The sequence below is a fragment of the Bombyx mandarina genome, chromosome 05 (genome assembly GCF_030267445.1).
Source record: "Bombyx mandarina strain Sakado chromosome 05, ASM3026744v2".
NCBI lineage: Eukaryota > Metazoa > Arthropoda > Insecta > Lepidoptera > Bombycidae > Bombyx > Bombyx mandarina.
In genome coordinates, this window is record NC_143212.1 from 8,211,892 (window position 1) to 8,239,300 (window position 27,409).

Genomic DNA, 27,409 nt, shown 5'->3' on the forward strand with positions numbered 1-27,409 from the left:
TGATGTCATGGTGTGAAGGGTCGGTACATACTGCATGCAATTTGTAGCAAACAAATAAAATATTTTAAATAGCTTATATTAACTGTACGCTACTGATCAGCTCTCGGAAATATTATCAATCGGATAAACAATAAAAACTCACCAAATTATTCAAAATACGTATTTCTTTTTCACACAGTTACGTAGATATTGAATAGTTAAAAAAAAGTTAACATTTATTTACATTGATCAAATATTAAATGTTTTCTATTCATTAAACTCAATTGTAACTTTATACAATAAATTTCAAAACATATATGCTCATGAAATATTTTTGTGGGTAATGATTTCACTAAAATATTAAACTAGACTAGGCAATGCTGGAATTAATCTTCAGCTCTTGAGTATGCAACACAATTACTAAAAGCCTGAACAACTTCCGAACACTTTAAAGGTTGATGTGGATTTTCTGTGTAGCATTGAATCATCTGTAATATATTGAAAAATAACGTAAAATATACCTTTTAAGATATCTACAGTAACTTACTTGGACGACTGGAGTATCGTGCTGGGTGCTGGATCAAAACAACAGAAAGTTACTACGTAATATTATAGTACAGTACGTAATATTATAGTAATTATTATATTACGTAATATGAACTACGTAATTGTATTAAAACATTGCCGTGCAAACAACTAAATTAGGCTGCCTGTCCACTGGAGCGGAGCGAGGCAGTGGAGCGGAGAAACAGAGAAATATTAACCAATAATATTGCACAAAATCTCCGCTCCTCTTTAGTGGACAGTCTCCTCTCTAGTTGCGAATTAAGTAGTTTAAAAATTCATACAAAACCGGCAAGCGGAACGGGATAGCGGAAGCGAGGGCGGGTGCGGGCGCAAGGCGCGCCCGCAGTGTGAACTGATTCGTCGCGTAGGTACTAAACTTCGCTCCGAATTACTTTCTCACTCCGCTCCGGTGGACAGGCAGCCTTAAGCTAAACTTAACTTCATTACATGTAAAACCGCTTGGGCCCAAAATAAAATATGAGATTACTATAAACATCAATACCCAATGATTAGTCATAAATTACATCATGCGTTATGATTAGTTTCAAATTAATTCAACTTTAAAAGTAATATCATGTTTGTTTTAGTTTAATTAATTTCCTTTAAAGATCTTTAAATTGAATACAGTACAATTGAACAGAGTACAAAAATTAAATCCATTTCCATCGCGATTAGGCATGAAGTCTGAATTGCCTATGTACACCAAGGCATTTTTCGCGCTTTTTAGGTTGGGGAAAAAGTCTTTTCGCATTATGTATGTATGAACTTGTAATAAAATCTCTTTGGCTATACTATTTGTATCTGGCTGGTTTTCGTATCATTAAAAGTTTAAATTTTAAAGAAGATACATAATTTCAAATTCAAATTTGGAAAATGTATAATTTTTCATTTATTTTTCGTACTGTCAAGATGAGTGAATCTATTGAAAAAATTCGATAAATTCTAAAATTTTACTACAAAAAAGGTAAAAATGCAACGGAAGCCGCGAAAAAAATTTGCGATCTTTATGGACCTAGTGCAGTATATGTGAGAGTAGCATAAATTTTACTGGTGGTAGGACCTCTTGTGAGTCCGCACGGGTAGGTACCACTGCCCCGCCTATTTCTGCCGTGAAGCAGTAATGCGTTTCGGTTTGAAGGGTGGGGCAGCCGTTGTAACTATACTGAGACCTTAGAACTTATATCTCAAGGTGGGTGGCACATTTATGTTGTAGATGTCTATGGGCTCCAGTAACCACTTAATATCAGGTGGGCTGTGAGCTCGTCTACCCAACTAAGCAATAAAAAAAAAAATCCGTTTAAACTTTTTCAATCCGGAAATTTTGATGTCAAAGATGCACGTCGCTTTGGTCGCCCTGTTACGGACAAAATGGGATGCCATTTTTGAAAAAGTGGAGCAAGATCTGCATATCAGTTGTTACGACGTAGCTGAAGAACTGGGAATTGACCACAAAACAGTTTTGGCGCATTTGAAAAAAACTGCGTATACAAAAAAGCTCGATATTTGGGTACCTCACTGAAAGAAACCTAATGAACCGTGTACTCATTTGTGATTCTTTATTACGACGTAATGAAACCGAACCATTTTTGAATAAGCTGATAACTGGTAATGCAAAGTGGATCACGTACGACAAGAACGTGTGAAAAAGGTCGCGGTTAAAGGCCGGTCAGGCTTCACAAACTGTGGCGAAACCCGGGTTAACTCGCAACAAGGTGATGCTGTGTGTGTGGTGGGATTGGGAGGACGTTATTCATTATGAGCTGTTACCACCAGGCATGACCAACGGTTCTGAACTCTACTGCGAACAACTTATGAGGTTAAAGCAAGAAGTTGAGAGAAAGCGGCCGGAAATAATCAATAAAAGGGGTGTGGTTTTTCATCATGATAACGCTTGACCTCACATATCTTTAGCCACTCAGCAAAAATTAACAGAGTTTGGCTGGGAGGTGTTAATGCATCCGCTGTATAGTCCTAACCTTGTACCTTCAGATTTCCACCTGTTTCGGTCTCTTCAGAATTCTTTAGGCAGTGTCAGGTTAACACCACGAGAGGATTGCCAAAACCAATTGTCGCGGTATTTTGATCAGAAGCCCCAAAAGTTCTATAGCAATGAGATCATGTCCCTACCTACAAGATGCCAAAAAGTTACCGAACTAAATGGTACCTACATACTTTAGTTAAATGTAAATAAACTAAATTAAAAAATGTTGTGAATTATTTTAAAAAATGCGAAGAAACTTTTTCCCCAACCTATTATTAGGGTATATACGAGTATGTAGTCATTAGATAAAAAAAACGTAGGTGGGTAGGTCGAGGTATGTACGAGGGGCCGGAGGCGGGAATACGCCCGTACGTCCCGGCCCCTGTAGGTGGCGGCCTCCCCCCGGTGAAGGTCAAGGGGCGACCTGAGGGGGTGAGGCCGCGCGGCGCGCTACCAGCACTCTAGCGCGCTGCCGTGGAGTGAATAGAGCGACCGGTCGACGGTGTATCGCGTCCCGACCCGGCAGGCTGGTTCTGGTCCAGCGGGGTATTCCGGGACACCAGCGGCACCGTCTGGGCGGCCCGACGGGCTGCCGTACCGAGACGGCCGACGTTTCAGAGCCTTCGATTCGCCTCGAAGGCTCCGTCGGCTGGGCGTCCTTGGGGTGAGCCGCGCCGTCTGGTTGTAGTGTTGACCGCGGTAGCCCCCCTACCTCATCCGGGTTCTGACCTCGGAGGGGATCGGACGTCGGGTGTAAGAGTGCAGGGGAGTCGTTTAGTGGGTGGGTCCTAAAATCCTTGGGCCCGCGGTCTGCTCACAACACCATGCAGATCGTTTAGTCTCACATACCCCGCGCGCCCCTTTTGCGCGGGGACCTCGTAGGAGGTTCGGCCATCTACCCGAAAAAAAAAAAAAAAAGGTCGAGGTATGTATCATATTTCCTACCTTTGAAACCGGAAATCTTGAAATCTTTCTCAACATCAATCCATAATAAAGTTTTTCTAACTTCAACACTAATAATCATTTCATCATGCAGTGGAAATAAAAATCGTGTAATGGACTTAACTCAATAATAATTACGTGTATCTAAATTTGCCTATCAATAGAAATGTTACTGACCCCGAGAGGGATTGTACATACATACATAGAATGAGAGAGTGCAAGGGGAGTCGTTTGGTGGGTAGGGCCCTAAAAATATCCTTAACTAAATTCTATGCATAATATGTGTACATACCTACGCTTTACAGTGGATTTTTTATTTCTGCAAAAAGCTTTGTTTTAGTAACTATTTAAGAAAATTAGTATTCGTCAACCCGCAATCTAAATTAAGGCAGCACACACACAGTACACAATGGTCTCATGAGGTGCGTATTGCTATAATTAATCCGTTTTATATCGGAATGGTTCCCTTAAAACCCTTAAGTTACAAATATTTTCAAGGTAATAGGTAAGTAACAAATTCAAACTATTTATATAATTAGGATAATGTAGGTGCAAGATTATTTAATTTAAATAAATAGTTCTTTTTAATAGGTTTGAAGTCATACCTTTGTCCTCATTTGAAAGCATGGATTCAGTTTCAATAATTTTTCGTGAGTAACTTTAGGTGGTTCGCAAATACTGTTAATAGAATTAATTTTTTTTTCATACTCGGTTTCAATTATTTGATTGATTAGCTGATGCTCTTTTTTGAGGTTCTCCACTCTCCGAGACCAATAATCTCCATCTCCTTGTTGTTTGTTCCCGGGGATGTGTTTGTCTTTAAATTCTAATTCATTTTCGGTTTCCTGAAAATTAATTACTGGTGTAGATTTAAAACGCTAATGAGCTCACAGTCAACTTGGTGTTATCAGAGCTCATATATTACTCCACAAATGTCGAAACCCAGCTAGGCTTCGACATCTCAATGACATTTAAAAACGACCTTCAAAATAAAACATAGTAGGTATTACTTCTCTATTGAAATGTATGGGATACTGGAACAGTTTCTTGTAGGTTCACAACGTCCTACCACCATTCTTGTTGGTTTTAAATAAACTGTTATTCTAATAATGTTACCGAAGACATCATCGTCATTATCATCAGCATCATTTCCGAAGACACGATATTATAATTTTTGTAGTTTTAAAGTTGATTAAATCAAGCATTTATTATTATTTATTTTGTTCGAAAGCATCAATCAAGTATAATAACTTTTAAGTGGGTACTATAAATAATAATAAAAAAGTGTTTTTATTACCGTGGCTAAGTTTTCGAAAACGATAGGGTTCTCGCCTTTAATAGTTGTTTGTAATGCTAAAGCCGAATTTATCGCAAACGTATTATCAAAACTTATACGCCTAGTGTGATTACTCGTTACTATCCCCATTATATACCAAATTATTTTTAAAACATCTTAAATTTCAATTAGGTTTTACCAAAAAATCAAACACATAAACAGACACTAATGATTGACGTCAATAGATAGTGGATTTTCGTAGTTAGATATATCTTTAAATATGACCTTCTTTGACTCGAGTAGGTGCTATTCTTCTTTTTCGCACTTTTTGCCATTAGACGGATTTCTTCAGCAGTAGCCATCTCAAGTTATAAGTGAACACAGATATAAGGAATAAGGTGCTATAAAGCTCATTTAAACTTTAAATAATTTACGGCTAATTTTACCCCCGGCACTCGTTTTAATGTAATGTTTTAAATCTGGTACATATAGGATTTTATGGTGTATAATTTCACATAGGCTATTATGAGATGAGTATGTTTGAAAATTCTTAGCTCTTCGTAGATTCATTAGAATAGTTCATTAATCTGTACTTTGGATGTCTAATGTCAATTTAATTTAGCGTACTCTGTGGATTTTTGTGTAGGTGAAATAGGTAGTACATAAATATTATTAAGCAATTTAATATTTTAAAGAAACCAAAATCATGCGCAACACTAGATACAAGTTGAGGTTTTAAATAGAAATATAGAAAACTAGTAAAAATAATATTGTGAAGGAAACAAATCATTAGTTTTAACCAGCAAAGTGGTCTCATCATTCTCGACATTTATGTGGTTACTTGGCTTTGGTGCTTGTATGGAACGCATAATTGACTTTAATTCGTTAATGTTAATGATAACGCATTTTGTGAAACGCAGCAATCCAGTCATCAAAGATGTCTCTTTATGACGACTTAGATACGATAAAAACACGGACCACAGAAAAAGTAGCGGCATGGTCTTCAGGAATTAAGCTACTACAGTCACAGTTACAACTAAAAAAAGCAGCAGTTACACAACCTAAACGAGAAGCCTTGCGTCGTTCCACACAGGTTGAATTTCTGATAATAAATAGAGTGTGATAATAAATAATATTCACTATAAAAAGCCATGAAAGTTAATTTTCATATTAAATTGCTAACATTTCCAGGTGCTAACGCCAGTCATTGATTTAAAGAGCAAATCAAAAGATGAAGACGAATCAAACTCTAGTAGTCCCAAGATTCAGCCTAAAACAATAACTGCTTCACTAAATGTCCGTGATTTTGATTGGAATGTGGCCAATGAATATGACCCAATGTGGCCTAATGATTATGAAAAAGTTGCAAAAGGTAGTCTTTAAATTACTTTAAGCTTAAGTACAAATGACACACAGTGTGTTGTTCTAATTTGGAATAGTGTGGTCAATATATAAGTTATGGCCACTTTTCGATACGCTTATTACTTTGTCCTGATCTAAAGGAGAAGATGCCCAGTATACTTTTCGAGCAATTGATCTGAATACTGGCAGGTATTGCAAATTCCGCAGGCATGAGGTTTTGTAACGAAATATACACAAACATGACAATTAATAACTTCCATGCAGAAAATGTAGTATTGTAAAAAAAAACAATATTTTATTGCTTAGATGCTTGGATGAGCTCACACTCGTATTAACTGGTTACTGGAGCCCATAGAGATGACAATGAAACTGCCACCTAAATTTCAGTTCTGTAGTACAACTACACAACCCTTCAAACCGAAATGCATTATTGCTTCACAACAGAAATATGCAGCGTGGTAATACCTACCCATGCAGGCTCACAAGATGTCCTACTACCAGTAAAAACAAATTGTTCCTTTAACCATTTAAATGTAGATGATGTGCACCCATCGTTAGGTCTTAAATTGCTCATTGGTAAATTAAAATTCTGTGTTCAAGAAATTCTGAAAGCCTAAAACCAGGTAGGCTTACTTGAATTAGTATGATATTAGGGCATTAGGGTATTAGGGCATGAGGAATTTGGTGATGATATTTTTACTAACATTATTTTGTTTTAATTTGCAAGACAACAATAATTTATGCTGCAAATTAATATGGGCCACTTAAAACTTTGTACTACTTTTGGGAAATATGAATAAGTTTTAAAATAATTCCTCTTATTAATTAAAAAGAAATGTCAGTATTATACTTATAAATTACAGAATTGCAAGCAAAGAGGCTTCAGTCAGATGACAGAGGAGACAGGTTGGATAGGAAACGAAAGAGCAGGTTTGGCGATGATGAAGACATAATTCCAGAGAAAACTCTAGTTGCAATGGTAATTGTTTTCACACTTTCTGGGCCAATTTTTAGTGGAAACTTATGTGAAAAAAACATCTTTGTATATTCACGTGTTTAACTGAAAATCACTAGTGCAGAACTCACAGACACAGCCCACTGAGTTTCTCTACGGTTCTTCTCAGTGGATCTTGTCCGATCCGCTTGTAGATTCTGCGAAGCACTGCTCTTGCTAGGAACAGTGTTAGCAACACCTCCAGTTTGAGCCCTGAGAACTCACGTAGGGTAAAACTGATATAGCCTCTCAATGCTATCAGTAAAGGTAGAAAAAGAAACTACTGTGGTTTTTCATTCTTGTATCTTGTATCTCAGTTTGAGTTTATTTATTTCAAGACTCAATCACTTTAGTCTAATATTCCTGGATTGTTTGATTAATTTCTGAAAACCTGATTTATTATTCAATTACAATCATTACAATTAGGATTCAAACTATACCACCAAGTTTCTTCAAAAAGTGCTTTGGCAGCTGTAGTTGTTTAGTGGAACAATACACGATATTACTGTGCATGTGAGCTATGAACTGGTCTGCCGTGCTAAATAAAAAATATTCTATATAAATGCATAAGAAATTTAAAAAAATAATTTAAAACCAGTAATTACATTATCAACAACAAAGTCATAACACACCTCGGTCCATAGACAATTTTACTACTACTCTAATAGCGTTGATACTTGAAGAACATAATATTAAACAGAGGCACTGATATTTTATCGCACATTACACTACTAATATACATATCATAAATATGGATCTGTAGCAGCCTGAAGAGGAGGAAGCTGAGGAGATATCAAAGAGAGCTACTGGAGTTGCTATAGCTCCTCCACCTTCTCTGACTACAGAATCTTCATCACCACCCCCAATCACTGCTCTACCTCAAGCAACCGCATCAGCTGGGTTCTCCATCGGTGGTTATGGCGCTAGTTCAGTAGCTGCAAAGATAATGGCAAAATATGGATTTAAGGTAAAAAAAGTTTTTATTGCCCTTGTAAGCAGGCTTACTGCTCACCTAATGGTGAGTAGTTACCGTAACTCATGGATGTCAGCAACGCCAAGGACACAGCCGACCCACTGCCTTCCGTGGAGTACTCTCCATAAACTTTGCATGAAGAAGGACATGTCATTACATTCAGGAAACACCGTAGAAGGGAGCTCACTCCCAAACCAGATGGTAAGTGGCAGAAAAGATCTCGGAAAAAGCACTATGGTGGGAGCGCTACTTCATGGAACGCCGGCCTAGTGTTTTGTAAAGCAAGTCTTTGTCCAGGCGTAAAGTACCGCTTCGCCCTGTTGGGGACTCTCAGCATTTTTTACGTTAACTTGGCTTTGCCTTTCAAATGACTGCAATATTGGACATAGCTCGAAACGTTGATTCGAAGTATTTCAATACTCAAAAAGGTAGTAGGAATACTTCTTGGAATGGCGGGCTCATGACAAAAGGGTCCTTCTTCAAAGTGAACGCCGCAAATCTGTGTCTTCAATAGGTTGAATTCAATCAAGTTCAATTCACCCCACTTGGAGACTCGCCCAAGAGATTTCTTCACTTCAGACAGAAGTTTTGATCGTCTCTCCTGCAACACTCTGCGAGAGAGACTATTGACCAATATATCGCCCAACCCCCGTGCTATTCGCATAAAAATGCATGATGAAAAGCGTGGGGGAGATCACCGAATTTTGTGGAAGGCCAGCGTTAATAGTTATGGTATCAGAGTAGCAGCTGTCTACGGGGACTGCTATGCACCACCCCTTCAAAAAGTTGCAATCCAATTGCAGAGTCCCTCGGGGATTCCGTAAGCTGGTATCATTAATAGAAATGACATAAAACAGACCTTGTCGAAGACCTTCGCGATGTTAAGGCTTACAGCGTGAGCCTCGCCCTTGCTTTTCAAGGCTTCAGGCCATCTGTGAGTGAGGTATACAAGAAGATCGCCAGCCGAGCGACCTTGACGCCATGTCAGAATGTCGAATGTCACTAAAATAACTGGTTAAAAAAGTGGTAAAGTTAAAAAATTTTTAGGGTAAATAGTAATGAGAATATGAATACATAATATAGATATTGTAATATTTTTTTAAGTTTAAATTAAACTAACAATTATAATAAACTGTATTACAGGAGGGTCAAGGGTTGGGTAAAAAAGAACAAGGAATGTCGGTGGCCTTGCAAGTCGAGAAGACTTCAAAACGCGGTGGTCGAATTATTCATGAGAAAGACAATAACGTAATGCCACCACCAGGTTTTACGATGCAAGCGCCTGCTGGACCAGGTCCGTGAATTTAAGAATATTATCAAGCAATATAAACTAACACAAAAAATAACCTATATTAGAATTAATATTCTATTAGTTAATAAAACAATAACAACATAGACATAATTAATCCTAGCTTACACCATATTTGATAAGGCAATGCTATGTAACTGTTCTTAAAATTAGTGCTTCAATGTATTATGTATTGATATTATTTGTTGGAATATTGTTTTTTATATAGTGGCAACATCGAAATACAAATAAAATGTCTCGTTATTGTTTCGATATTGTGGTAATACAGTGAGTTGGGGAAAAATAAGCTGAAGTGATATATCGCTCCATTATTGTTCGCTTCTCTTGGTTTTCAAAAGTTTTTGTACATTATTCCACTATTCTTGCCATTTTTGGAATATCGTAATATTTCAAATTACTTCCTTTAAATAATATTTCAATTCTAGATTCACCAAATACATCATCTAATTCACCGCTTCTGTCAAGAAACGAGCCATCAATAACTGAAATAATGAAGACACCAAGCAAAGTTGTATTGCTTAGAGTAAGTCAACCTAATTAGCCTAAAATAACATTACAAATTTAACTTCGAATTCTAATTTATTTATTGCAATTTTGCATGTTGATTGTTGTTTGACTACTCTGTACGTATGTAAAATGGATATCTCTATTGCGAAACAGTAATTCATTCTGATTTATGTTGAGTTGAAGTTTGAACTGTTTCAAAGCCGCAGTGGCACTTACTCAAGCAAAACTCAACTCACCAATCGCCCTTAAATGCTTTCGTCTTAGAACTTAATATCATCATTAAACATAACAGCTTCTCCACCAATTTACTAAAATAAATGTTACAGAATATGGTTGGTCCAGGCGACGTTGACGAAGAACTAGAACCCGAAGTCAAAGATGAATGCAACACAAAATATGGAGAAGTAGTCAAAGTGCTCATTTTTGAAATGCCGAATGTACCGTCAGATGAAGCAGTTAGAATATTTGTTGAATTCAAACGAATTGAAAGTGCTATTAAAGCAGTAGTTGATCTTAATGGACGTTTCTTTGGTGGGAGACAAGTTAAAGCTGGTTTCTATGACGTAGAAAAATTTAATTCACTACAATTGATAGAATGAAATAAATAAGATATAAATACTTGTTGTGAGTTTATTTTAACCCTAACGCAAAACTAATTATAAACATTATTATTTAATGAGTTCTTACCATAATTTCACGTTTCATTACCCTTGGTTTGACGAGACGCCAAGTTAGAAGAAAAAGCCAAGCTTATGAAATTATTCCTTCCACGACCAGTACTTGAGGATTATTTAGCCAGTCTGATGGGATTTACGACGAAAATTATAGGATTGAAAATAAACAACGTATAGGAATTGTTTTAGTCCTGAGTGACCATAGATCCCGGCTAAATAAAAATCGAAAACATACTTAGGCCGTTTTCCAATTACAGCACAAGAGCGCATTATGCGGCATAATGCTCAACTGAGCTTCAGCATAATTCGGCATTGTGCGTCACTGAGTCGCATTATGCTCTGTAATTAACCATTACTTAATGGTAGTTTTCCAATTAACCATTACTTAATGGTAGTTTTCCAATTACAGAGCATAATGCGACTCAGTGACACACAATGCCGAATTATGCTGAAGCTTAGTTGAGCATTATGCCGCATAATGCGCTCTTGTGCTGTAATTGGAAAACGGCCGTATTGTACTATTCTCGCTTTTTGACGCAAAGTTGAATTTGTATTAATTAAAGCATTTTGCGTTCAAAGCCTTTAATTTTTGTTTTAATAAAACTTATTTTCAAAAAGTAAATGAGAGAAGTGTGGTTAATGTAAGTGAGAGTAAATGAGAAATTCAGACATCATGTCCGTTGGGACGTTTTGGCGCGAACGCGAGGAGTTAAGTTGTGTGAGTTGTTTTATTTTGTCTGTTTAGTGTTTCTTCAGGTTTCAATGTGTAATAACGGTGGTTTATTAACTGTTTAGTATCTGTGAAAGTGCACAAATGTGGAAAAATCAAATAAAGTCGCAGAACGTAACTTCTCGGGATCCTCCAAAAAGTCTCAGTAAATGACAGCTATTTTACTGAGATTATATTTCATACCATATTATCTCATTTCATTTCACTTCATATTATCATTTTTCATAAAAATAAGAATATAAATTAAATAAGATTTGACTTAAAGGTCTTAATTACCAGGTCATAAAATCCCTTAAAAAATCATGCCCGTTGTCAAACAATTTGTCAGTTGTCACTTGTGCAAAATTAATAGGTTACCTACTGAATTCAAGCCAAGAATTAAAAAAAACAATAATTCATGTATGTACCACTTACTTTGGTATTCGTATTTTCAGGGCTTTAACATTTCGTAATGATGTATATTATCATACCAAAAATATGACAAAAAAAATATGAGCAATTGTTGGCAGTCGTGCATTGAGTTTGTTATTATGTAGATTACCCATTGTGAGGTATCAATAAAATGATAACATATTTTTTCAAAATAATAAGAATTAGAGGCTGAGAAAGATCAGATCTTGATAAAAATAACATAATAAAGTGTTCGAAAGACTTCAATGAATGAAAATGGCATTCTATCACTGCAATAGATACAGAATAATCGTGCTTGTGCTTTTGAGTTTGATTATGTGGCAGTTTTTTCGACTAATACCAGAAAAACCTGTAGCTCTGTTTTCAGAGGTAAGTTATGATAAACGTTTTGAAAGTAAGCATTGTTATCAATTGAATTTTCTAGATAATAGTTTTTTATTTAAATTAATAATGTTAACAGAAAAATTAAATATAAACTGATTTATTTAAATTATAATTTTTAATCTTCTCTTTTTAAAGAGCGTAGATACCGACATATTGGAGCTCGAAGATGATAAATATAACAAGCACAAGCAGGATAAAGTGAAGGTGCGAGTGTACTATGAGGCTCTATGTCCTGACTCAAAATATTTTTTTGTGAAAAATTTAGCACCGGTGACAGAAAAGCTTTCAGAGTTCCTAGATGTGACTTTAGTTCCTTATGGCAAAGCGACGGTATGTTAAACAATAACTAAAATATTAAAGGATATAAGATGCTTTGAGATTGAATTACACAAAATTCACTAGAAAATAAAATTTATTTACAGACCAAATATATCAATGGAAAGTACATATTTTCATGTCAGCATGGTGAAGAAGAGTGCTATGCTAATAAAATACATTCTTGTTCAATAGAGGCTGTGACTAATATGACTAAGGCTGTGAAATTTACCACATGTATGATCACAGATAGTAATGATGCTGATGAAGCTCTTCAAAGGGTATTTTTTTATTACTAGCTCCTGTAATTCAATTCATAAGAAAATACAATTACAGCTATACTATGCTAAACACTGTGCAATGCAACAATACGGCTGTCTGGTGTAGTGGTAAGTGACATGGTCACTACACAAGGGGGTCGCGGGTTCGAATCCCGCCAAGGGAAGATTTTTGTATGATAAATATAAATGTCTTTTCCAGGGTTATGGATGTATATTAAATATATGTATGTGTATAATAAAAATCTTACATTTATATCCGCTATATGGTACCTGTAACACAAGTTCTTTACGAACTTATCACGGGACCAGTTAACGCGGCGTGATTGTTAGTAAATATTTATATTTATATAAAAAAAAAAAAAAAAAACTTTGCCAATTTCTTATTTAATAATATTGTTATATTTTACAGTGCTCAAAATCAATGAATATAGACTCTGATCCAATAAGTAACTGTGCAAAAACAGATCATGGGTCAGAATTATTGAAGAAGCATGGTGATGACACACACATTTTAAATCCAACTTTTATACCAACTGTAATATTAAATGGCTCCAGAAGTAATCAACCTGCAATACTGAAGAATTTCCTTCTGGAGATCTGCAAACTAATTGACATACCGCTGCCGCCACCTTGCTTGTGACAAATTATGATGTTAAGACCAATGAGAATCAATCATCAGACACTATGAAGATTGGGAGTTCAGAATGAACAGAGACACAATGCAGTGACAATATGAGCTGTGAATTTTTAAACTAGGTTAAAGTACATTGAGCATGTAGATTGCCCATTAAGGGTTACTTATATCTGAAATTCTATAACTTCGGGAAAATCTTGTTGCTTAAATCGATCTACAACATAAGCTTGATTAATTATATGAAATTTCATGTATAATGTATATTTTTCATAAAAATGCTTCTAAACCAAAATTGGAATTCTAGATATTAGTTGACTTCATTTGTTTTGAAATTTATTGAAATGTGATGTATATGGTCTTCAAAATATAATCAAATTTTTGACTGATGAAGGCTTGAGTCCATGTATTATTATGTAGTTGTTTACTGGTATATTGTAATTGTAAAATAAATAGGGACAATAATGCAACAGAACTTTGAAAGTCAAATACAATCAAGACAATTTAAATGACACTATTGCAAATAAAATTATTATGTACTTAATTTTTCAGATTAGATATAGATTTTTATTTTTAAGGATTCACGCAGAAAGTATTACTATTAAGACAAAGCATTTGTATTATTATTTTCGGTTAAACTCAAGTAGATTCCAGAAAGGCTAAATTTTTATATGGATATATATATATATATGTTGGAGAAACCGCATTATTAACACCATCACTAGACATCATAGGGGCGAATCGGGTGATGGAGTTAAGAAAATTATGTTTTCTTGTCTTAGAACAATTTCGAAATCATCTCTTGATGTTGGCAAACGAAAACGAATGACAGTTCTTAGGACGGAGGCACTGCTCTTCAAGAAGGCTGGTTGGTAAGTGTAAAATGGTGTCTATGCCCGCCTCCATTGGCTAGGCTCTGTTGTAACACGAAGTTAGCCGAGCACCTTGAAGAGCTCGAGAAAATTGATTGTTTGCTTATTTATTTTATCTAATATTTTGTAGGAGCTGTTTATGAATTCTGACAGTTAAAACAATTCAACATGGCATTTACTAACAAATGGATGGTTGTGAAACAGATATAATTTGTATTTTGTGTTTTTATATGAATTAGTGTATTCGCATTATGCTGCAGGAACAAAAAGCCTAGCAGAACATAATTAGGATATTGCTGTTATTATTTTAAGCTGCTTGTCAAAATCGAAATAAAAATAAATGATTGCCCTCTATCCATTAAACATTCATTACGATGAAACTAGGTTCTCCGATTTTGTTAGCATTTTAGGTAAGGTTTCTATAATCACACCTGTTTTCACTAATTAATAACTAAATAACAATAGTTTTTTTTTTAAGCCACCCTAGTATTAAAAAAACACTCATTGGTATTACCCAAAATTTTTAGTCTTTTCTACATTTTTTATATGTGAATGTTATGTATGTTTCAATGTGGATATAATTAATTATCGCTTTAATGTATAAATAGGCGAAGCTCAGTTTAGTACCATTTTCTTATTTGTTTGATACCTCATTTTCATTCTTTTTTTTGTTTGTAGAATCTTGACGAGTTTCTGTGCTTAAATAAACTTTGAAGTTTTTTAAATGTTAATTACGAAAACAAAGTAAATTAACGCGATTGAAAGAGGAACTGAAATAGAATTTCAATATATTTGTATTAAAAATAAACAGAAAACAAATATGAAAACAATGTAATGGTTAATTCAAATCTCGCTCACGCTACTTTAAAAGGAAATTAAGCGTAAATATATTCTTATTTAGGGTCATAGCAAACATATCAACTCTGAAAGGGATCGTAACCGTATCAACTCGTGCCATTTAATATTCTTTGTATGAAACTTCATACACAAAAGCACATTAATTTAAATCGTAACGTAAATGATTCGTTTCGGTATAAGTACGATCCATGGTGTGACGCGTGGCCAACTAGCAATCCCCGCGTTTACGTCTGTCGGTAGCCGCGCTTGCATTTCTTCGTCCACCATTGCCCGTGTCATATCTTCCGCGGCCTGCCTGGAGTAAGCGCGGCGTCCGCGTCGCCTAGCTGTAGCAGAGTCGACGTATCGGAGCTGCTATAGTAAGCGGCACGTAAGTTGGCAAGGTTTTGGTGTAGTGGGGGTAATGTTGCGCATAGTGCACATTGCAACAAAAAAATGGTTACTTTTATGCCCGCATATAATTTAATTTTATTTTATTAAATTTTTTATTTGCCATAATTTATTTTTAAGCCTGTGTGTTTAGAAGAAAGTTAAAGAAAAGAGAGGAATTCGTGATGTGTATTAGGTGTTATAAATAAAATACAATTAATAGTTAAGAAGTATAATTAAAAAAATATACTTAATATTAAAAATTATGTGTCGCCGTCGTCACTATCATTTACTAAATAGTACTACCCCTTGGATTCAATTTATGGTAGCACCTGAGCTGGTGGAAGGAGTTGACTCCTCATCGTCGACATAACGAAGAGTCGCTGTCGTCACTAGCGTAAATAATAAAACGCTCAGTGACTGAATCGACTATGTGGTCATTGGTTTTTGGTCCTGGCATTGCAAACAAACTTAAAACAATAACACTCGTAACAAAAACTAAATTTAAAACAATAATAACAATTCGTAACAAAAACTCAATATAAACAAAGGGTTCCTACAAGTTTGTAGGCACATGTGTAATAACCGGGAACGAACGGAACGTGGACGCGGTGCGGGAGAGTAGGGTCGACTGACTCACCAATCGCGCGTTCGGAACGGTGCTACGTCTTTCCCTGCGTCCCGCTTGACAACCAAAGAGACCTAAAAAACGACTTCTACGCATCTAGCGACTCTTGCCAAGTTACGTGCCGGGGACTATAATCCACTTTGGTTACGCTGTTTGACGGAAACGAAAGGCGATACCGTGACGATCGCTTTTCGAGTTGATATGTGTGCTATGACCCTAAATCGCTTATCGGACAACCTGGTATCGTATACACGTTCAAATCAACCTTTCTTTTTATAAGCTATGGATTATTTTTTTTTAAATTAAAAAATCTTTGCTTTTGTCGTAATTAAAATACTTTATTATTCTGATTAGGATATTGATTTATATCATGTTTCAAAACCAGAATTAAACAGTATATTTCTTACAATGTTTTTAAGTATCAACGAAATATTCTGTATAAAATTGTAATTTGTAATTAGTACCTTAATTTATATTTAGACTTGATAAGTTGTAACTTGGTTGTGCCTTCCCTCCCCATAACGACTGAACTTCAACTAATCAATTCACACGGTTATAAAAAAATGTAAGAATGCACTTACGTAATGATTTACTTTCGAGTATGAACATTTTAAAGCTATTGCATAGCTTTTTTCGCGAGCCTTGAGCGCAATCATGAAATTCCGTAACGAAAAAAACCTTACACCCCTCACTCTGCCTACCATGTAGCTCGCGTTCAACACATTCACACGTTGCGCTTGTGTAGTGTTTGTGAATAAGCGCGTGGCGTGACGTCACACTGCATGCGCATCGTGAAAAGTCTGCCCATCTCTCTCTCGCGCGGTCTAGCTTATGAGTGTGAAGGGGACAGTTAAGGTTTTGCTTTTTTAATGTTTAATATGGCGTGGTCTTGTTTTATTATTGTTTTAGTATTAAATTATCATTGTCTAATTATAATTGCATAAGTTGATAAAAAATGCTATGCAATAGCTTTACCGCGGCAGTTCCCGAGTGCCACACGTTTGTTTCTTTTCTATATTTTTCGATCGTAAAATCAATTTTATGTTATTTTCACCTTTTTTAAGAAACTAATTGATTAGATATAATCTTTTCTTATTATGTTTATTTAAAATCTTATTGGTTGTACAATATTTTTTAAGATTTAAAAGAAATTAAAATTACAATTTTTAAAAAACACTATATAAAAATAGATTGCCGCTGATGGCGGTGTCCACGATGCAAGTTACCGGTGGTTAGGACTACAAAGTGAAAAACCTCCTCACAATACGTGCAGTATTGAAGATAACTGCCTTCTGTATCAGGCCCCTAACCCAGCTGGATAACGATAGTTTCTTAAGGTGTTGATCAAAACTTTTCGCTATCAAACCGTGTACCGACACAACTATTGGAACAATGATGGTTATATTAACATGCTACATGGCGGTTGTCTCGTAGTCTCGTGGGCCAGGTCTAAATATTTTATTAATATGTCCTTTTCTGCCTTCACGAGGTTCTAGTCATGAGGAATGGTAATATCAAGCAACACTGCTCGACAAGCATACTTATCATATTATCAGGCTTCAATAAGCGTGAAAATGCCATGCCTGCCAATGCAACAATATATCTATCCGTGATAATAGATCGGTCCCATTAGAGCGTAACATGACCATTTTCAAGAAATGGCTGAGGTTGGTATTGGTAATAAGATACAGCAGCAGCATAATCAAGAAAAATGTATTTGAGAACAAGTTGTTGATGGATTATCCTAGCAACTTTGTTATGTTTATGCAAGTACCTACTCGCCATTAGCAAACCGAGAACAGCCAGAAACAAGATGTCTAATAGTCTCTCTCGGACGGTGGCATGCCCGACAAATGTCGACCGTCCCATCATTTTATTATACATAGTTATTATATATTTATTTTTATAGTACTTTATTTAAATTTATTTTTAATATCAAATCGTCTATATAATGTATTTTTAGTTCAGAAAATGCATATTAGAAGATAGAAAATGGATCTCCAAAAATGGCAATGAATAGTTTTAAGCTCTTTTTTATTAATTCCTTCCATCTATAAACCTTAGAAATCGCGCATAATACGTGTTTGTACACTTTTTTTACAATATACATATTAATACGATTTGACTAAAATTGTCAAGGAATCCGTTTTGATTACATAGTGATAGGTATTTCATTTCACAGTATTCTTTTTTTCAAATGTATTTTTGGGAATTGAAATACATATAAAAGAAGTTAATGTACTTAAAAATACTTAACGGTTTTGTGAGGTTTAGTCATATAACACTAGTTATCGAAATAAGTTACTGGGGTAAGCATGGGTGGACTAAATAAGTAATATATCTATAGTACAAGACAGATTTTCGTTTGTGATATTTCCTAAATCATTTTAGAAATTTGGACGGGCGTTTTTCTCATTCGTTTTTCACATTGAAGTATATCAATTAATAAAGTTGTGAGAGTGATTTGATTTTTTATTTACTTTACCCTTTTTTAAATTAAGCTTGGTTATAGCCTAGATTTGTACTGGATAACTGACGTTCAGTGCATTCAGGATTTTTATTAAATTATTCGTGTTTAATTTTATTCGTTTTAAAATTATATAAATTATTATTAAACACAAACCTTTTTTTATTTATTACTTTGATGGGTGGACGAGGTCACAGCCGACCTGGTGTTAAGTGGTTACTGGAGCCCATAGACATCTACAACGTAAATGCGCCGCCCACCTTGAGATATAAGTTCTAAGGTCTCAGTATAGTTACAACGGTTGCCCCACCCTTCAAACCGAAACGCATTACTGCTTCACGGCAGAAATAGGCAGGGTGGTGGTACCTACCCACGTGGACTCACAAGAGGTCCTACCACCAGTAATTACGCAAATTATAATTTTGCGGGTTTGATTTTTATTACAAGATGTTATTCGTTCCCGTAGAAGTCAATCGTGAACAACAGCGGATCCAGGGGGGGGTCATGGGGGTCATGACCCCCCCTGAGCTAGTTCCAGGACTTGAACTAACTTGGACTAATTGAAGAACATCATGATTTATTTATTATCTATTGTTATCAAAATTAAATTATAAGTTCTTAACTTGCCCACGACTATGTGACCCCCTCCTGGCGCCAAAGCTGGATCCGCCCTTGATCATGAACGTTTGTTGAGTACGTATTTCATTACAAAAATTGGTACACGCCTGAGATACGAACACCGGTGCATCGTTCAACACGAATGCACTGGACGTCCTATCCTTTAGGCCACGACGACTTCTTAGACTAAAAGGGCTTTCATGCTGTTCTTTTACCGGCGATACACAAGGTAGTGTTCTTACCTTTAATAAAGGGTTTTTCAATAGGGACGCGCGAACTTTGACAGCTCATAGCGGCTATCTTGGTAAAGCGACCGTTGTCAAATTTGGCATGAACATAATTATATTCAGCAACGTGTAGAAAGTGCAGACCAAGAAATGGGAGAAAAAAAAAACTTGTAGAAATTGTTAAAACTAGAGGTCCCGCAGTAGTCGAAATTCGACTATAATTAATTGGAATTGTAAGTTTGTATACTATTATGATTTTATTTTATACCTCTATAATCACAAATTTCGCCAATAAAAAATATTAATAAAGACAAACAATATTTAATCTATTCTCAATTTGACCACAGACGTCAAGAACAAAAGTTTGACAGTAAATAGTATGCATGCGTGTGTGCGTCAAATCATGGTATGTAGTGTGTGTAATGTTTTCTTTATTGATTTAATGTATCTTTTGTGCATTATTTTAAAAAAATATTAGCATTGTGCACTTCTTCTCTATATTCTCTATAAGTGTGGAAAATTTCACACTCCTCCGTCCGCGCAATTTTCGTAAAAAGGGATACAAAGTTTTTGCTTCACGTATTAATATATAGATTTATATAGAAATTGTTAAAATTTATAATAACAAAATCAGTGCTCTTTTCGCATAACGCTCTGTACATTGCGTCATAATTTAGGTATGGCGTCCATGGCCGTCCTGCAGAGTCCACAATCCATCGCTTAATGAAAATTTTTGAGACAACCGGGTTGTTGATCTATGAAACAGTAGCCGCACGTCAAAGAAACTCAAGATCGATAAAGAATGTTGTTGCCGTTCGGGACAGTGTGCGAGACAGTCGATTCCGGGTCGTGCGCAAGAGCTGGGTCTTTCTGCGACATCAACTTGGCGGATTTTGCGTCGAGATTTGGGTTTTCATCCATACAATGTTCAATTAACCCAAGAGTTAAAATCCAACGACCACAGACAGCACCGTGCATTCGCTGATTGGGCTAGAGCATTTGGTTGCCGGTCCTGCGTATGAAAAAAAAAAAATTCAGTGATGAGGCTTAGGTATTTCTGGTTGAGTGGATTTGTTAACAAACAAAATTGCCGAAGTCGGAGTGACGAAAATCCACGAGACATTCATCAGGTGCCTCTACACTGATGCGTAAGGAGCCGCACTCACTGTCATTGGCGACCGATATCGGACGATGGTAACAAACTTTTTGTAGGCTAGGATAGATGGTATGGATCTCACAAACATGTAGTTCCAACAGGACTGCGCCACTTCCCATACAGCACGGGAAACATTAAATTTATTGGATGAGAAATTCGAAGGCTTCGTCATTTCGCGTAGTGGCGATATCAACTGGCCACCGAGATCGTGTGACCACCACTCAACTACTTTCTGTGGAACTATGTGAAATCTTTAGTCTATGCAGACAAACTACATTCTATTGCTCCGCCGGATAAGATCGTTCTAAGCAGTGATGTCGAGGCGCTGCTCGGTCTGGGGAGCTCTGTCATTCTGGCGGGCGACCTAAATTGTAAACACATCAGGTGGAACTCACACACCACAATCCCGAATGGCAGGCGGCTTGACGCGTTAGTCGATGATCTCGCCTTCGATATCGTCGCTCCGTTAACCCCGACTCACTACCCGCTAAATATCGCGCATCGCCCGGATATACTCGACATAGCGTTATTAAAAAACCTAACTCTGCGCTTACACTCGATCGAAGTAGTTTCAGAGTTAGATTCAGACCACCGTCCCGTCGTTATGAAGCTCGGTCGCGCTCCCGATTCCGTTCCCGTCACGAGGACTGTGGTGGATTGGCACACGCTGGGCATCAGCCTGGCTGAATCTGATCCACCATCGCTCCCGTTTAACCCGGACTCTACCCCGTCTCCTCTGGATACCGCTGAAGCCATAGACATCTTAACATCACACATCACCTCGACATTAGATAGGTCATCGAAACATGTTGTAGCGGAGGACTTCCTTCACCGCTTCAAATTGTCCGACGATATTAGGGAACTCCTTAGAGCTAAGAACGCCTCGATACGCGCCTACGACAGGTATCCTGCCGCGGAAAATCGTATTCGAATGCGTGCCCTACAACGCGACGTAAAGTCTCGCATCACCGAAGTCCGAGATGCCAGATGGTCTGATTTCTTAGAAGGACTCGAGCCCTCCCAAAGGTCTTACTACCGCTTAGCTCGTACTCTCAAATCGGATACGGTAGTAACTATGCCCCCCCTCGTAGGCCCCTCAGGCCGACTCGCGGCCTTTGATGATGACGAAAAAGCAGAGCTGCTGGCCGATACATTGCAAACCCAGTGCACGCCCAGCACTCAATCCGTGGACCCTGTTCGTGTAGAATTAGTAGACAGTGAGGTAGAACGCAGAGCCTCCTTGCCACCCTCGGATGCGTTACCACCCGTCACCCCGATGGAAGTTAAAGACTTGATCAAAGGAACCTACGTACTTGAACCTACGTCCTCGCAAGGCTCCCGGTTCCGACGGTATATCCAACCGCGTTATTAAACTTCTACCCGTCCAACTCATCGTGATGTTGGCATCTATTTTCAATGCCGCTATGGCGAACTGTATCTTTCCCGCGGTGTGGAAAGAAGCGGACGTTATCGGCATACATAAACCCGGTAAACCAAAAAATCATCCGACGAGCTACCGCCCGATTAGCCTCCTCATGTCTCTAGGCAAACTGTATGAGCGTCTGCTCTACAAACGCCTCAGAGACTTCGTCTCATCCAAGGGCATTCTCATCGATGAACAATTCGGATTCCGTACAAATCACTCATACGTTCAACAGGTGCACCGCCTCACGGAGCACATTCTTGTGGGGCTTAATCGACCAAAACCGTTATACACGGGAGCTCTCTTCTTCGACGTCGCAAAAGCGTTCGACAAAGTCTGGTACAATGGTTTGTTTTTCAAACTATTCAACATGGGCGTGCCGGATAGTCTCGTGCTTATCATACGGGACTTCTTGTCGAACCGCTCTTTTCGATATCGAGTCGAGGGAACCCGCTCCTCCCCACGACCTCTCACAGCTGGAGTCCCGCAAGGCTCTGTCCTCTCACCCCTCCTATTTAGCTTATTCGTCAACGATATTCCCCGGTCGCCGCCGACCCATTTAGCTTTATTCGCCGACGACACGACTGTTTACTATTCTAGTAGAAATAAGTCCCTAATCGCAAAGAAGCTTCAGAGCGCAGCCCTAGCCCTAGGACAGTGGTTCCGAAAATGGCGCATAGACATCAACCCAGCGAAAAGTACTGCGGTGCTATTTCAGAGGGGAAGCTCCACACGGATTTCCTCCCGGATTAGGAGGAGGAATCTCACACCCCCGATTACTCTCTTTAGACAACCCATACCCTGGGCCAGGAAGGTCAAGTACCTGGGCGTTACCCTGGATGCATCGATGACATTCCGCCCGCATATAAAATCAGTCCGTGACCGTGCCGCGTTTATTCTCGGTAGACTCTACCCCATGATCTGTAAGCGGAGTAAAATGTCCCTTCGGAACAAGGTGACACTTTACAAAACTTGCATAAGGCCCGTCATGACTTACGCGAGTGCGGTGTTCGCTCACGCGGCCCGCACACACATAGACACCCTCCAATCCCTACAATGCCGCTTTTGCAGGTTAGCTGTCGGGGCTCCGTGGTTCGTGAGGAACGTTGACCTACACGACGACCTGGGCCTCGAATCAATTCGGAAATACATGAAGTCAGCGTCGGAACGATACTTCGATAAGGCTATGCGTCATGATAATCGCCTTATCGTTGCCGCCGCTGACTACTCCCCGAATCCAGATCATGCAGGAGCCAGTCACCGTCGACGCCCTAGACACGTCCTTACGGATCCATCAGATCCAATAACCTTTGCATTAGATGCCTTCAGCTCTAATACTAGGGGCAGGCTTAGGGACCCCGGTAACCGTACTCGTCGAACTCGACAAAGAGGTCGACGTGCAACCTAACCCATGCATCAGCCCGCTGAGTTTCTCGCCGGATCTTCTCAGCGGGTCACGATTCCGATCCGGTAGTAGATTCATTCGCGAAACAATTGCTCTTGAGTTGTTAGGTCTCCTTCGGAGGCGCTCGGGCAGTTGTTAGCAAATCCCACCCCTCTTGGCTGAGCCTTTGCTCGCCCACCTGTCCTGGTGAAACTGGAAAGGCCTTCGGGCCACCAGTAAACTTTCAATCATAAAAAAAAAAAAAAAAACAATTCTATTGCCGCCCTGAAAGCCAACGTAACTCGCGCTCTTCGCGAAATTGAGCCCTATTTATGCGAAGATATCAATACAAAATGGGTCCACCAGGATACACCACCTACAGCGGAGTCGCGGCCGCCATTTGGCTGAAATTATATACCATATACTTATACTGTCATCAAATACTCTTTAAAATAACATAAAAATTGGCGCAATATCACTGAAACAGGTTTTTTTAATATATTTTTTAAGTTTTTTTTTTTATGACCCTTGTAGGCAAACGAGCATACGGTCCACCAGATGGTGAGTGTTTACCATCGCCCATGGACTTCAGCAATGCCAGGGGCAGAGCCAAGCCGCTGCCTACCGCTAAGTACTCTCCACAAGCCTCGTTTGAAGAAGGATATGTCATAGGGCACGGGAAACACCGTGGAGCTTATTCCAAAGCAGGATGGTACGTGGCAAAAAAAAACTCTGGACACGCACTGTGGATGAACGCAGTGGCTTCAGGTAATATGGATGATCTCTACTACGGTGGCGGGCGGTGCGATGGTAAAAACGAGATGTTGGTATCATGTCAAACAATTCCTCAGTGCACTCCCCATGGAACATACGGTACAGTACACAGAGGGAACCGCAGACCCAGAGGTTCCAAACGATCCGTGAGAATGGGATTATCAACAATCCGAACGGCCCTCTTCTGTATGGAGTCAAATGGAAGAAGCTGATATTTGGAAGCCCCGTCCCAGAGGTTCTGATGGGAACAGTACTCCACGCGAGGCCCGACTTGTGCTTTATAAAGTAAAAGTCTTAGTCCAGGCGTGAAGTACCGCTTCGCTCTGTTGAGAACTCCCAGCATTTTGGACGCCAGCTTGGCTTTGCTTTCCAAATGACTCCGAAATTGGAAATCGCTTGAAATGATGACCCCAAGTATCCCGATAATCTCGGAAGGTTGCAGGGATACTCCTTGGAATTGCGGCGCCATGACAAAGGGATCCTTCTTCGCAGTTAACGCGCAAAATTGTGTTCAACGGGTTGAATTGAACCAAGTTCAAGTCACCCCGTTCGGAGAATCGCCCCAGAGAGTTCTCCACTAGACACAAGTTTTGATCGTCTCTCTTGCACTACGTTCCAAGAAAGACTGACGGTCGATATATCGCGCATCCTACGTGCTGTCATCCGCATAGCAATGCATTTCATCAATAGACAGCATGTCATTATATACAGGATGAAAAACGTTGGGGAGAGCACTGAACCTTGAACGTTAGCGTTAATGGTCATGGTATCAGAGCAGTTACCAAATAGAACGACCGTGGTGCTCCGTCCATCCAAAAAGCTAGCGATCCACTTGCAGAGACCATCGGGGATTCCGGAAGATGGTAGCTTCGACAGAAGTGCTCTACGCCAGGCCCTGTCGAAGGCCTTCCCGATATCAAGGCTCACAGCAAGAGCCTCACCCTTGCTCTCCAGGACTTCAGCCTACCTGTGAGTAAGGTATACAAGAAGATCACCAGCTGAGCGACCGTGACGAAAACCGTATTATCGGTCACTAATCAGCCGGCGATCTTCCAGATACTTCAGGAGCTGTGTATTTATTATTCGCTCCATCACCTTGGAAAGCAAGGAAGTTATCGCGATAGGCCTATAACTCGATGGGTCCAACCGGTCACCCTTCTTCAAGTTGGAGCGTTGTTAATGAAAAACCCTTTACATGCTCACAATTTAAATTAGAATAATGGGGCTGGTGCAGTAATGCGAATACGCTACGAGTTTATCCTAGAGTAGGTTCAATTTTTCTTTTTCTGAATATTTTCCCCAACCAACCTGTCAATTTTGTTCAAGAACGTGTTCGCGACGACAGAATAATCGTGTAAAGAATGAAAATCAAGGAAAATTTTAATAAAATCTATCTATTTTGTTCCTTCTGGTGCAAATGTGTGGTAATGGTGGTTTATAAGGCGTTTAGCCCCTGAAAGTGCACAAATGTAATATCTATACTAATATTATAAAGGCGAAGAGTTTGTTTGCTTGGTTGAGCGCGCTAATCTTAGGAACTACTGGTCCGAAATTCTTTCAATGTTAGATAGCCCATTTATTGAGGAAGGTTATAGGCTATATAACATCACGGTAAGACCAATACAAGCGGAGCACTATTATATAAAGTTTCAAAATCGGGGTTTTTTCCTTTTTGAGAGCTTTTGCTGCGTGCGCTGCGGAAATGGTTAAAGTTTCGCTAAATAATATATGAAAGAATAATTGTTTCCCTTTCAAAGTTTTAAAAAAAAGTACACGACAGCGTATGTCTAAGTATATTTTAAGCTTGGCTCACTATAACCTTTTTTAGACTCACAAAATTTGTTCTAAAATAAGCATTATTTATGAAGCTCTTTTTATAAAGATGATATTAATAATTATCCAAATAAATCATTAATCATTACAAGTATTTAATTTAAAATAAATTTGCCCTTTACACCATTTGATTTCAATGAGCATCTTAGAAGATATCGAAGCTTTAAAATAACATCGCAGCAAAATAATGATCAAGCGCGTAATATAGACGTACAAGGCGCCGGTAGGCTGGTGCGCGGCGGCACAGAATAAGAAGAATAACAAGAAACACCCAAATCACTTCAAGATAGGCTTCGAAAATTGTAGTTTTTCTCAATTTTTCCAGGATCCCATCATCCTGCTCCTGATGATTACAGGACTATTCGGGAAGTCTAGCTTTTGGACCAAAAATAAAAGAAAAAGGAATCACCAGGATCGGTTCAAGCATTCTCGAGAATTCGGTGAACATATTCCGAAACGAATTCAAAACCTCCTCTTATGAAGTCGGTTAAAAACCTTGATTTTGTAATACCGTGATGTTATAAACTTAAATAGCTCCTTAGCTATTACTAAAAAAAATATTCACCTTCTACGTAAATGAAGTCGCGGACAAAACCTAGTAATGAAATAAAATCCGTGAACGTATCGAGCCTGGTGTTGGAATCCCGTTAGCAGGTACTACTAGGCTGGTGTTTGAATCCCGCTGGCAGGTACCATTAGGCCGGTGTTTGAATTTTCATCGGAAGGTAGTTGTAGGTTTATCTCATAAATACGTTTCCTATCTAAAGCGGGCTGAGAGTCAGAGTATTATTTTAGAGAGTAAGTACATGTACACTACGTACACATTTCACAAAAGCCCACTAACAATCACGGCACCATGATTGAGTAATACATTAGACAAACGACGTAAGGCAAACGCATCCGGTAATCAATCATTTGCACCACGCTTCCAATTTCCCTCAACGCGTACGCAGGTAATAAATTAACAAGTTTTTACCTTCATCCGTGAGTCACCGTTCAAAGCAAACAAGCGACTTCAGTCAATTCAATTTAAGCCCACTCTGACAATACCAATTTAGCCTCGTCTAAATGGCTACCTTTGCTCCCGAAACCATTTCAAACACAACAATAAATCTTCCCTGAAATCACCGTCTAATTTCGTAAAAGCCCCGTCTCGCTTTGCTAATTAATATGAATGGCATTTGCATCCGGCTTTTTCTCGCGTACACCATTTCCAACTATTGTTTTGCAAAGATTCTCACAATTTATTCTCGTTTTTACGCGACTGCACAGCGCGCAGAGGGTTATCGAGAATAATAAAAACATCTGTTTTACTCAATGTCTCATTGCTCTTTCTAAATGAAATCTTTTGTAGATTTCTTGAGAGAAATTAATAATTCCTTGTTAAACGTAATTATGTCCATTTATCGTGTGCCATCGAAATAATTAGGTTTTTTTTGTATAGGATATAAATTAATTGTTCTTGTAACATCAGCAGATTGCCA

At 38.3% G+C, this 27,409-nt stretch overlaps 3 protein-coding genes across 3 annotated transcripts; 2 read left to right on the forward strand and 1 right to left on the reverse strand.

Moving 5' to 3' along the window:
* Positions 1-146: 146 nt before the first annotated feature.
* Positions 147-4,898, reverse strand: LOC149502943 (uncharacterized). The gene is made up of 3 exons (XM_089727372.1): positions 4,767-4,898; positions 4,075-4,314; positions 147-467 (listed from the first exon to the last, which is right to left on the reverse strand). The coding sequence occupies exons 1-3, from the start codon at positions 4,893-4,895 to the stop codon at positions 366-368; spliced, it is 471 nt and encodes a 156-aa protein (XP_089583498.1). The 5' UTR covers positions 4,896-4,898; the 3' UTR covers positions 147-365.
* Positions 4,899-5,354: 456 nt separating this feature from the next.
* Spf45 (splicing factor 45) lies at positions 5,355-10,511 on the forward strand. Its single transcript, XM_028182787.2, has 8 exons — positions 5,355-5,400; positions 5,666-5,838; positions 5,937-6,117; positions 6,971-7,086; positions 7,865-8,068; positions 9,218-9,368; positions 9,809-9,906; positions 10,217-10,511. The coding sequence occupies exons 2-8, from the start codon at positions 5,683-5,685 to the stop codon at positions 10,487-10,489; spliced, it is 1,179 nt and encodes a 392-aa protein (XP_028038588.2). The 5' UTR covers positions 5,355-5,400; positions 5,666-5,682; the 3' UTR covers positions 10,490-10,511.
* A 1,091-nt stretch (positions 10,512-11,602) lies between these two features.
* On the forward strand, positions 11,603-14,542 carry LOC114249678 (gamma-interferon-inducible lysosomal thiol reductase-like protein). The gene is made up of 4 exons (XM_028183333.2): positions 11,603-12,074; positions 12,225-12,419; positions 12,512-12,685; positions 13,095-14,542. Exons 1-4 carry the CDS (start codon positions 11,955-11,957, stop codon positions 13,323-13,325), a joined length of 720 nt encoding a protein of 239 aa, XP_028039134.2. The 5' UTR covers positions 11,603-11,954; the 3' UTR covers positions 13,326-14,542.
* Positions 14,543-27,409: the final 12,867 nt, after the last annotated feature.

Coding starts and splice junctions, on each gene's coding strand:
- Spf45 (XM_028182787.2), top strand. CDS start 5,683: ATGTCTCTTTATGACGACTTAGATACGATAAAAACACGGACCACAGAA. Junction 5,839..5,936: donor CCTTGCGTCGTTCCACACAG/GTTGAATTTCTG, acceptor TAACATTTCCAG/GTGCTAACGCCAGTCATTGA. Junction 7,087..7,864: donor AGAAAACTCTAGTTGCAATG/GTAATTGTTTTC, acceptor ATGGATCTGTAG/CAGCCTGAAGAGGAGGAAGC.
- LOC149502943 (XM_089727372.1), bottom strand. CDS start 4,895: ATGGGGATAGTAACGAGTAATCACACTAGGCGTATAAGTTTTGATAAT. Junction 4,315..4,766: donor TTTTCGAAAACTTAGCCACG/GTAATAAAAACA, acceptor ATTAATTTTCAG/GAAACCGAAAATGAATTAGA. Junction 468..4,074: donor GCTTTCAAATGAGGACAAAG/GTATGACTTCAA, acceptor AATATATTACAG/ATGATTCAATGCTACACAGA.
- LOC114249678 (XM_028183333.2), top strand. CDS start 11,955: ATGAAAATGGCATTCTATCACTGCAATAGATACAGAATAATCGTGCTT. Junction 12,075..12,224: donor CTGTAGCTCTGTTTTCAGAG/GTAAGTTATGAT, acceptor CTCTTTTTAAAG/AGCGTAGATACCGACATATT. Junction 12,420..12,511: donor TTCCTTATGGCAAAGCGACG/GTATGTTAAACA, acceptor ATTTATTTACAG/ACCAAATATATCAATGGAAA.